The sequence below is a fragment of the Dioscorea cayenensis genome, unplaced genomic scaffold, assembly GCF_009730915.1.
Source record: "Dioscorea cayenensis subsp. rotundata cultivar TDr96_F1 unplaced genomic scaffold, TDr96_F1_v2_PseudoChromosome.rev07_lg8_w22 25.fasta BLBR01000772.1, whole genome shotgun sequence".
In the NCBI taxonomy this organism is placed as follows: domain Eukaryota; kingdom Viridiplantae; phylum Streptophyta; class Magnoliopsida; order Dioscoreales; family Dioscoreaceae; genus Dioscorea; species Dioscorea cayenensis.
In genome coordinates this window covers 1-12404 of record NW_024087163.1, presented here as the reverse complement: position 1 = coordinate 12404, position 12404 = coordinate 1, and the positions used below count along the sequence as shown (strand labels likewise).

Sequence of the window (12404 nt, the reverse complement as noted above, 5' to 3'; positions counted from 1 at the left end):
ACTCCTCTGCATGGTCCTTATGGCTGTAAGCCTTGCACATAAGGTTCTTTAATGTGCCTTTGAATCCCTCCTTATGGGCATAAGCATGGCCACAAGGTTCTTTAAAATCTTCTTACAACCGTCAGGTTAGCTATAGCCACCCGTAAGCAGTAAGTTTACCTTGTCCTTATTCATATGATGCCGAGATAGCTCCAACTCATTCGTTTAAGGTCTGGAATGCTGCCCTAAGTCTAAGAATGTAAAACACACTAGATTTAGCATCGAATTTCACAATATGATTTTGATACATGCCCAATGAGTGCAAAAAATGATATGAAATACATGAACATTGTACACTCATCGTAAAGAATAAAGATCTACAACCAATGTTAAAATAGACTAAACCCTAGAGTTTGTTTATGCCTAAACATCTACAAAATTAGCTCTCCATTAAAAGAAAGCAAGCATCAAAACAATAAGGCGCAACAAGAAACAAAGAAAACATGTAAACCCCATTCTCAATTGTGCCGAGAGGAGATTGTCGTAGAATACCCAAGGACTTTCCACAAACTACGCCAAGAGAACCCTTGACGGCTCCAATCCTTCTCTAACCCAAGCTAGGTGGGCTGATTCTCCCTCTTGATTCATCTCCAAAGCCTTGGAGACTCACCACCTTTCTTTCACCGAGCCTCACCATAAAAAATATTTATACCTACCCACTGACTGGCTGCTTACAGACATAAGAACGTGGTCGTAAGGAGCTGGGATGATGGTCGCAAGTCTTGCGGGATCACTTACGATCGTAAGTCCCATCCATAAGATCTTCTGTTTGGTGTTATGGTCCAGCTTACGGTTGTAAGCGCTGGACTGTAAGCTTCTCTAAATAACCCTAGCAACCACCCTTACGGACAAATGTTGTGCTCATTAACTCCTCTGGATAACCTTTACGGTCTGACTTATGGCCATAAGTCAAACTATAAGGGTTGTCCAGAGGAGTTTAATTCTACCCTTAAGGTCCTTTGATTATCCTTATGCTCCTCCTTATGAGCATAAACATGCCCACAAGATTCTCTAGAAGAGGCTTACAGCCGTAAGGTGACCATAAGTGAGTATGTCTGGCCTATTCTTCACTAATTGATGCCAAGAGAGCTCCATCTAAAATTTTGCTCCAAAATGCTTCTTTTGGCTCTCTCTCTTATCCTTAAGCACTATCTGTAGCCTGAGAATGCAAAATATATTATGTTTAACATAACATTCCATTATATTACTCTAATACACGCCAAATCAGTGTACAAAATGATATTAACTGTTGTATAATTGTACACTCATCACTCACCACCAGAAAGGTATCTTCAATAAAGTATGATCAATCGCCTTTAACCCAAATAACTCTCTTCCAAATCCTAATGATTGCCTATTTATAACAGGCTAGTCATAAAGTATGATCAATAAAGTGAGGGCTTAGATTCAAAGATTCCCAAGTCACATGAGTACTTTGAAAAGTCACACGACCATTAGAATGCTCGTGTGTCTCTCAAATTAGGCTTACTACATTAAGACCTAACCACAATCTTGTCCTGTGGTAGATAATGATTTCTTCTTTAATTCTACTATCGAAGGGTTACACTTTTAGGCTTATAAGCGTGTGGTCACCTGTGTGGCTCTTTAAAAAATCTCTGAACTTGATAAATTTGCTTAAAAAATGCCTTAAATAGCTCCCTCGACCTCCGTACGCTCCATGTATGCTTTGAATACACAAAAGTCATAAACTAAGTACCAAATATTGAGATAAATTTTTTCAAATATACATGCTAAGTGTTCAAATTGGTAACAACAAAATATGCATACTCAACCATTTTTCAACAAGTTTTGAAAATTAATACATAAAAAAAAATAAAGAAAACATGTTTCAATGAAGATGTTTTAAAAATAAATCTAAAAAAAAAAACAAACAATACTCATTTGAAAAAATAAAAATAAAAATAGGTTAAAAAAATCACTCAAAACGATACAATGATCCATAACATCGACCCTATTCTATGTTAACCCTCTCAAACATTAACATTCAAATCAAAACTCATCTCTCCCAAGTTAAAATCATACACCAATCCATAAAAAAAGAGAAAAACTCATGGAAACAAACAATCATCAATGCTCACCTACCATCAAGATGAACAGTGCCTCAATTTTGAGAACCAACGTTCATAGTTCTGTGGAAGTGGCGGCTTACGTCGATCCAAAAGCCTATGTTAAAAAAGATTAAAAAAAAATTTTTAAAAAAAACAAGAGAAACAAAAATTTAGGAAATATGTAAAAGTTGTTCTCAAATTTAAAATCTTTATGTTTAAAAACAATTTTTTATTTTTATTACTTAAAACACTTAAGGAAAAACACGTTATAAACAATTTTTTTAATTTATTTTTAAAAATAAAAAATATTTGTAAAAGCATCAATCAAACAGGGCCATAAGATACTCTCTAGTTATTCAATATACCAAAAAAAAAAATATCATATTAAATCTTTTTCATAACACTATTAAGCATGTAAATCCTAAATTAATGTAAAACTAAAATATATGACTTAAGTTTTATGGAAATAGTCATATGTTTATTTTGATAGCATTAAAAAAAAACTCTTTCTTTACTTTAAGAAGCTTTTAAAACAAACTTTAGATATGAAATAATAAAAAAAACACATTTGTTAAACAATTAACCACATAAAGAATATATTTAGTTTAGATAGGTAATTAAGGCACAATTTAGGAGAATTTTCAAGGTAACATTCTCTTTAGAGAATATAGGGATCAAGTCAATAAAAATTTGATTTGAAATATATCCGAAAGATGCATTAGATATAAAGAAAAGAGTGTCAAAACCAAGATAAGAAAAGCTAGTCATATTTATATATATGGCCACTTTGTTTGTAAAGAAGAAAAAAAGGAAAGAGGAGAGAAAGAATAATAAATGAGGATAGCACTTATCATAATATATTAAAAGACACTGTTTTCCATTTTGGAGAGGAATGGAAATAAATAACAAGGAAAGCTTCAATCTTTTCAATTAATTTTATCAACATATACACCCTAGAAAAGAAATATACACCCTAAAAAAAAGTGAGGTGATCCCCACAAACAAAAGTAGAATTAAGTGATACTTTCAAGATACTTTATTTTCTTTTTGTTATGGAGTAATAATTTATTCATTTGATCACTAGATGAGTTATTTTGGTCATATGTAAACAACTATATTCTTTTATATCAAGATTTTCTAAGAAATGATTGATGCTACATTAATGGAATACTCTGGTTTAATATCAAATTAGTAGATAAAAGTCCATTAATTTATCCATGCATTCTTGATGCTGCATTAATGGAATACTCTGGTTTAATATCAAATTAGTAGATAAAAGTCCATTAATTTATCCATGCATTCTTGATGTTTGTTTTTAGGTAGAATACCTTATTTAGTTTCTCTAATATAGTCAGTCTGTCACTTTGATCTCTCTAATATAATTTGTCCCTAGACCTCCTAATATAATTTGATCTCTCTAATATAAATCCTTCTCTCTAATATAATTTATCTCTAGGAGGTCCTTATAAGAACTTATATTTTTCAAAAATTAAAATACAGGGACCTCATCGGAACAAATTATATTAGAGAAACCAAAAAGACAGACTGACAATATTAAAAGGACTAAATAAGGTATTCTATCTTATTTTTATTACTATATATATTTTATAATATATAGTATGCCATTTATATTTTGTCCTTGAATTTATTTTCATCATTAATTGTTTAGAGTCAGTTTTCAAAACACTTTATGAGATAATGATGAAGTTGTCAAGTAATAGTTTTGGCATTCACGAATATAAGAATTATATTAAATACCTTTAAAATTAGTTAAATAACAATAAATATTAACACAAAGCAAGCGCAACACATAAAAAAGATTCCCAAGAATTACTATATATTTAAATGTAAAATAAATAAATAAATAACAAAAAAAAACTCATATCACAACATTACATTGCATCTCAAACTTTTTTTTTACAAAATAGCCAAGCCATATATTAAAAATGTGTGTGGATTTTTCTAATTATACCACACTCCTATTAGCTACATAAATTTTAATAGATAGATATATATGTGTAGATATACATATATCCCATAAGTACCCTAATTAACATATTAATGTCTTTTAACGCAACATCCATCTAAGAAAATCCTAATTAATATATTACTATCATTTAAAAAAAACATCTATCTCTCTCTTACATAAGTACATGTGGAAAACCTTAATTAATATATATATATATATTAATGTCTTCAAGAAAACATCCATCACTTTCTTACATAAATACATGTGGAAAACCCCTAATTAACACAAGCAAGTATCCTTTTTTCCCTCTCAAATGTCCTATCCACAAAACAACAATGCATTCCCTCTCTGTCATCCTAATAAATTAACACCACAATGCAGTGTCTGTATATTGTGTACTTGTTACTATACCTCATCACTCACACATGCATTTGCTTCCATGTCTCCATCTCCAACCCATTTATTATCAGGACCTGGTTCACTAGTTCTTTTCTGTCTCTTGTCAAATAAACAACCACAGCATTGAATAAGAACACTGTAGATATGTAAAGATATATAGCTTGTTTATATGTATGCCTTGAACCTTGTTTGAAGGGAAGGACATGAGAGCCCTACAGAGAACACATGCAATTCAATGGCCAAGAGAACAAGTGAACTGTTGTTGCCAATGAAATATCACAATCACTTTTTGCAGTGCTTGTTTTGGGGATGATGGAACTCTGCCTTGCTTATTTCTAACACCACCCACTTATCACTCTCATTCGTGGGTTCTCTTTGTCTCTCCTTTGCACCTTCACTAAAACCTCCGTGGCTTCATCTTCTTCTTTTATTTGCCCATGAAACCCGGATAAACCACATCTTCTTCTTCTTCTTCTTCTTCTTCTTCTTCTTCTTCTTCTTAGATCCTCCTCTTTATATATGTTTGTATATTAACAAGGAAACTCACTATTTATGTTAGTTTAATTTAGGTTTCATGATCATGTATATATATATATATATATTTGTAGCCATGTGAAGTATGAAGTGTTTTATATATATATATATATAGTGATTATTAATGAGTCTAAGCCAATGTGAAGATATATAATTTGTATGGAATAGAGAGAATACTTGAATAAATTATGGATGATCTTGCTTAGATAACTAGTGTATAATTTGTATAATTTTTTTTATGAGAACACATTATCTTTAATAGATAGTGTATTTGACAAACATAATATATATGCATATGTTACTTTTATTTTAACGATGCTGCATCGAAATCTTTTCATATATATATATATATATATATATATATATATATATATATATATATATGCATATCAATTTTTCTATGCTATAACTTTCAACTTTTTTATTAAAAGAACCAAAAGCTTCCTGACTTTCATGAAAAGTATACCAAGTACTAAATTATAAAAAAAAACAAGAATAATAACCAACCAAAAATTATAAAAAATAAGATAACCAATGAAGGTTAGTACTTAGAAAAACAAGGGTCATTTGACGAGATCATCCATCAAATTAAGAAGGCATCACCCGATCTCAAACAAATTTCTCTAATTCATTAGTTGAATTAACGTGTTATGCATAGTATTACAGTACTATAGTTAGTTTAACAAATGAAAATTACGTTTTACAACAATGGTAGACTTATTGAGTATTCGCATCTTTAATAATACTCCCTTGTTATGCATTTGAAATTTTCTCATTATTAATTCTTCATAAATTTTAAGATTTCAACTAAGATCTGATTTAATTTTTTCTTTTTAAGATACGATTACTTCATCATAAAACATTTTCGGCTCTTTAGCTTTAACACCGACACTTACAAATGTGTTTTTAATTAACAAAGCTAAAGCTAATTATTGAGCATAAATAAAAATTTAGTTTAAACAGTGAAAATACTTATATAAACTTTATATATACAAGTACTCAATTACTTTTTACAACAATTTAGTACGTAGGAATCCACAATCTCAATGATTTATTAATAAAGCATCAAACTCAAAAAGCAAATCACCAAGATAAAGTGACTCCAATAAGATCAAAACACTAAAAGAAGGAGGTTATAACCACAATACGCACTCTAATAAACCTTTTCAAAGGTTCTTTTCATCATAATAAAAGCTACTAGCTAGGAGCATCACTTAGAGTGATGAAATAAAGAATTAATTAATTAATTAATTAATTTTTTATTTTTTAAATATTTAGAAATAGCGTTAATTACAAGTAATTCTAAGCTTATGTTTGATAATATTTTGTTCTAAAATCCTATGCGAAATTAGAAAAATGAAAATAAAATTGAAATCTAAAGTCAAGAGTTTACAATGTCTAGCCGCAATGTGCATGCTCCTAATTGAAGTTTGAATAAGTTTTGACAATTTACCTAAACACCAATCCTAAAACCAAAAACTCTTCTTGATAAATTTGATTATTACAATCAAAAGCTAATTATTGTAATAATTATAAACAAGTAGAGTCTAAATTTGACATACAAAAACCTCTCACTGATAAATTTGATCACATGAATAAGTAAAAATTAAGGATTTAAAACAAAAAAAAGAGTTAATTTAAGGTGACAACTACGTACGAATTATTGATGATTGAGATTGAATTTAATAACTTCTTTCTCTTCAAATTAGACAATGGAAAGATTTTTTTTTTTTCTTCTTGAATTATTATTATTTGTGTATTATTAAAAATAAAATGCAACCACAAGCATGACAAACTTAAAAACTGTGTATTGGAGCCCACCAAGGCTTTTAAAGTCTTGCAAGCAACCAAAAATTATTCATACATCCAGCTGATGAATGGGCCATGTCTATGCATCATATTGCCATAAAAGAAGGATGATGTCTATGTTTTCATCATTGAGATCCATAAACAAGCATCAAACACTACCATATTTGATTATTTATTTATATAAGTATATGTATATGTAATTCTAACTTCACATTGATTCCTCAAATCAATATTAAATAGTACTTGAATTAACTTATATGTTTAATCAATTTGTTTAATTAATTTGCATTATTCCCTTAAATCCTAGTAGGATCTAAGGTTCAGGAGTTATAATTAATTAATAAAGACTAGCACTTCATTGTCATCACCATTGTCACTTCATTAAATCTCTAAATCGTTTAAATAGATATTAATCATCCTACCTTCTTTATAAAAAGAGATAAGCATAAAAAGATCATAAATTTTTTCTATCAAATCTACAATAACCTTACATATATCTCTTTAATAAATAATAAAAAAAAAAAACTCACTTGATGTCAAATGAAAATCTAGCAAACCTCTTTAATTTTTTAACTAAATAAACAGTCACATATCTCATTTAAAATGTTAAATATAATAATTGAATTGCTATACAACATTTTAACTATTTTTTATAACAGTTGAAGTACCACACTTAACAATTAACAAAGTTTTTCTTCTTATGTTTCGTTTAAAAAATAAAGGGCTTTTTCATACTTAAAACTATTTTTTAAGAGACAGAAGAGTGAGTTAATTAGTTAAAAAAAGAAAACACAAAGGGTTAAAAGGTTTAATTAATTGGCCAATTAGAAAAGGCAACACAAGGGCTCATCATCCTAAGCAAATGCTGGGATATAGAGAGCTTGTTCCCCATCCCAAGTTAAACTTCCTCCCTCTAAAGTCACTAATTGAGTAGGAGACAGCATCAAGCCCTAGTCATGCACACTGTCTCTGTTTTTCTCTTTGTCCTTCTCTCCCACTTCTTTAATACATGGTTGAATGGTGCATTCATGCAATAAATAAACACTAAGAAAAACAAACAAACAAACCTCCCATTTGACATGCTTTGTATAGTTTTACTGCCACACTTCCCATTCCACTTGTTCTTGTTCTCCCAACTCCCAAGATGACTTGCATTTTGTGTTTCATTTGTTCTACTCTTCCTCCTTCACTCCAAAATTTCCTTTTCTCACTTCTTTTCCCATGCACCAAACTTTTCCTTTTTCTCTTTTGTGTGCATGATGTATTCCCTTCTTTCACTCTCTTGTATTCTCTCCCCTCCTTCTCTCTCTCTCTCTCTCCTACTTTTTCTTATATCTTTATGCTTTATTATCCTTTGATGGGATGATCATTTTCACTGTTTCTCTCTCCCTCCCTCTCTCTCTCTTTCTCCTTTCACTCTTTAGTTCTCTCTATATCTTTCTATAATAGTATCCCCCATCTATATTCCTATCTTCCTCTCCTTTCACAAAGAAACAAGCATGGCAGACCCTTACAGCAACTTCTTCAAAGGATACTACAACTACTACCATCCCTACTCTTCAAGCTCATCATCTTTTTTTCCAACTAATACTCCCTCCTACAACCCTAATAACACAACCCAAAGCCCTCCACCTTCCCCTCCACTAAGAGAAGCCCTCCCTCTCCTAAGCCTCAGCCCCAAAGACAACAACAACAACAGCAACAACACTTCAGAACCTTGTTTACCTTTTCATGAAGATGGGAACAAGAACAAGGCCTTGTGTGATGAGGATGAAGATGAAAGTGTTACAGTGGCTCTCCATATAGGCCTGCCAAGTCCCACAGCAACTGATCTCCTTTCTAGGGTTTCATGTGTTTCCACTCAAGAAGAAGAAGAAGAACAAGATCATGGAGATAAGGATGGTGAGGATGGTGGTGGTGGTGGTGATGATGTGGTTCCATTAGGGTATCCTACCAGTGCTATTGGGAAACTCAACAAGGGTCAGTATTGGATCCCTACTCCTGCTCAGATCCTCATTGGCCCCACCCAGTTCTCTTGCCCAGTTTGCTTCAAGACTTTCAACAGATACAACAACATGCAGGTTCTTTAATTTCCCTTTTTTTCTCTCTTAATGATGAACTTGATTTGGATTCTGAATTTGATGAGATATGGTTTGAGCTGTGTGCATGGTTATAGCCTGAGAACATGTGTACCTGATCTAGTCTTTTATTTGATTGAACTAGACAGAGGCAATGTTCTTTGTGCTTTTTTTTGTACTTTTGGACCTTCTGGTTTTATGATGCAGATACAGAAGCCTTTTTTTTGCAGCTTCTTTCACTCTTGCCTCGGATGATTCTTTTATTTCTTTTCTTTTTTTATTTTCTTCTTCTTTTTCTCTCTATGAACTCTCTTTTCTACTGATCATACTAGAGAAGTTACCTTATTGTCTAAAAGAAACAACAATGCTAACTTTATCTTACTTGGATTCCATCATCACTCATGTGTCTGCTTGCAAAAACTATTCAAGCTCTTTTTTTTTTTCATTGAATTTTCTTGATGAATGCCATTAATGGTGATCATTATATTTTTCCTAACTTTTGTTCTGAATGTATAAAATTCTTAGATGCATATGTGGGGACATGGATCACAATATAGAAAAGGGCCAGAGTCCTTAAGAGGAATTCAACCAACAGCAATGCTGAGACTTCCTTGTTACTGTTGTTCTCCTGGTTGCCGAAACAACATTGATCATCCAAGATCAAAACCTCTGAAGGATTTCAGAACCTTGCAAACACATTACAAGAGAAAGCATGGTATAAAGCCATTTATGTGCCGGAAATGCGGCAAAGCTTTTGCTGTTAGAGGAGATTGGAGAACTCATGAGAAGAATTGTGGCAAGCTCTGGTACTGCATTTGTGGGTCTGATTTCAAGCACAAGAGATCACTCAAGGATCACATCAAAGCTTTTGGCCATGGCCATGCAGCATATGGCATTGACGTCTTTGAAGAAGAAGATGAGCCATCATCGGAGATCGAACAAGATTGCGCCAATGCATCTCATTGAGAGGTACTAAGCAAGAGATGGAATCATATGAAGAGTGCAACACTAGCTCTCATAATTAGTATGAAATTTCTCTAGTGTTCTTCTACTTCTTCTTTTGTTTCTCCTTTTTGTGTTTTTGAGTATCAGACATGCATGGATACAAGATCAATATAAGAACTAAGAACTTCTCTTGTAAATGAAGGCTTCTTTCTTCTGTCTTAATTTTTATCTTCGACTCTTTGCTCAATATTAAGAATTCCTCTCTTTATTTCTCCTTTTTGTGTTTGAGTATTAAACATGGATACAAGTTTAACATAAGATCTAAGAAATATATCTTGTAAATAAATTAAGGCTAGCTTTTTTTAGGTTTTCTTTCCTCATGCCTTAATTTGTCTTCAACTCTTTGCTTAAGATTGAGAGTTCTTCTTTATTTCTCCTTTTTGTATTTGTATATCAATCATGTACACATGTGTACAAGATTAAAATAAGAACAAAGAAAATATATATCTCTTGCAAATGAAGGCTAGCTTTTCTTTCTCATGTCTTTGTCTTCATCTCTTTGCTTAACATTGAGATTTCTTCTTTATTTCTCCTTTTTGTGTTTGAGTATATATATCAGACATGACACACGATCAGTATAAAGAGTTTGCATTCTCTTGTAAATGAAGAATTATTTTCTTAACTTTGAGAATTCTTCCTTCTTTTTTTCCTTTTCTTGTGTTTGAGTATATATCAGGACATGGATACATGATCAATATAAGTAATGAGAACATCTCTTTAATTTTAAATGAAGACTTTTTTCTTCTATCTTTGCAATCAACTGTTAGCTTGACATTGAGAGTTCTTCTTTGTTTCTCCTTTTTGTCTACTTTGAGAACATATCTCCTGTAAATGGATACTTCTTTCTTCTTTCTTTGTCTTCAAGTGATTGTTTAGCATTATTGCTAGATGTGGTGATTTATTATATATATATATATATATATCAAGTGTTAGGGTTCTTCATGGTTAATTATGACCTAACTATTTCTGTTTTCACTAGCTAAAACCTAACTAAACTTTGTTGAGACATGCATGTTACTTCAGATCTTCAACTCCGTGTGATAAACTCATAAAAGAACAATCTAATAAACATCTTTATTTGGAAATATATATATATATATATATATTGATCTGTTTCCAGCCTTTTAGGGTTTCATATATTTTACAATATTCAAACCTTGTCTTATAACTACACCCTTTACTGAAAAGAAGAGATAAGGATAGTTATTAAATTAACCTTGATATATATATATATATGTAGAACACTTTATAAGCAAAGATGAAAAGGTCCCATGCATCATCTCTCACCTTCATTTTCATGCTCTGAGACATATATATATAGAGAGAGAATGAGATCTAATACTGAAGCTTTAGAGAACGTAAGCAGTCCTTTCAGATACTCAAACCCTAGTTAGAGTTCCATCATTTATATATATATATATATATATATATATATTTCTCTCTCTAGAACTCACACTAGTCTCCAAAGTCCAAATCATAAATAAAGAGAGAAGTAGCAGCAGACCTGCAAGGCAATGCCCACAAGCATAATTCCTTGCAAATATGCAGTTGGCTAGGCTTTTCAAGCTCTGCAACAACGTCAGCTTTTTCTAGTGCTTTGTGCTTTGGGATCCCATTTAGTGCCTAGCTACTTGTTCTTCTTCTTTCTTGATGAATGATAGATAGATGGAACCTATACCATCACATTTTCAAATCCAATGATAAGCTTCTTTCATCCTACTTTTTCTGTACGTACATTAGTACTTATACATACATATATACATTTTGAGCAATTTATATATACATATATATAGTTATTGCATGGAGTACTTATAGCTATAGCTAGAGAGACAGAGAGAGAAACTACAGAATGAGTGAGTGAGACTGAGAGAGAGTGTGTGTGTGTGAGAGAGAGAGAGGGAGTAGTCAACAAGAGGCTTTTGAGAAGTCATATCAACCACACAAGAGGATCAGTATGTTGTCCCAGACAAAGGTGACCAGCATGACTTACGGCTCCACACTTACTTGACCTCACTCAAACCTCATATACTTCCTTTTGTCCTTGCCTTTCTTCTTCTTGCTTGCACTCTTTCATTCTCTTTCTTCTTATGTTGTTTTGTTTGTTATTCAATGGAACTTTGATTATGTTTCATATATGTTTGCTAGCTCCTTAGTGCAATTCACTCACATTCATTTATATTTTTGTGTTCACCTAATAACTTCCTTTTGTTTTCATATTTATTAATACAAAGTGAAGCAAATATAAGTGAATGAAGGACTGAAGTTAATTAATGTTTAACATATTTGAGCTCATTCTTATATATATATATATATATATGACATGAACTTTATGCTAGTATATTATATATGGTTGACCCAAAACGAATTTGGATTAGGATATATGAACTCTCTTAATTAATTAACACAAAGAAAGTGAGTAGTTATTATCTTATTAATTAATCTTTCTTTTCTCTGTCTCTGTCTGTCTCTCTCTCTCTTGTAAATATAACTTAATTTATATAT

General features: G+C 31.5%; 1 protein-coding gene across 1 annotated transcript; it reads left to right on the top strand.

The window, feature by feature from the left end:
• Positions 1–8179: 8179 nt before the first annotated feature.
• Positions 8180–10115, top strand: LOC120254971 (zinc finger protein WIP2-like). The gene is made up of 2 exons (XM_039262911.1): positions 8180–8900; positions 9423–10115. Exons 1-2 carry the CDS (start codon positions 8319–8321, stop codon positions 9861–9863), a joined length of 1023 nt encoding a protein of 340 aa, XP_039118845.1. The 5' UTR covers positions 8180–8318; the 3' UTR covers positions 9864–10115.
• The last annotated feature ends 2289 nt before the right edge of the window (positions 10116–12404 follow it).

Excerpts from the sequence above, each read along its gene's own strand:
- LOC120254971 (XM_039262911.1), top strand. The coding sequence starts at position 8,319 with ATGGCAGACCCTTACAGCAACTTCTTCAAAGGATACTACAACTACTAC. Across the intron at positions 8,901-9,422 it reads ACAGATACAACAACATGCAG|ATGCATATGTGGGGACATGG; the intron begins GTTCTTTAATTT and ends TAAAATTCTTAG.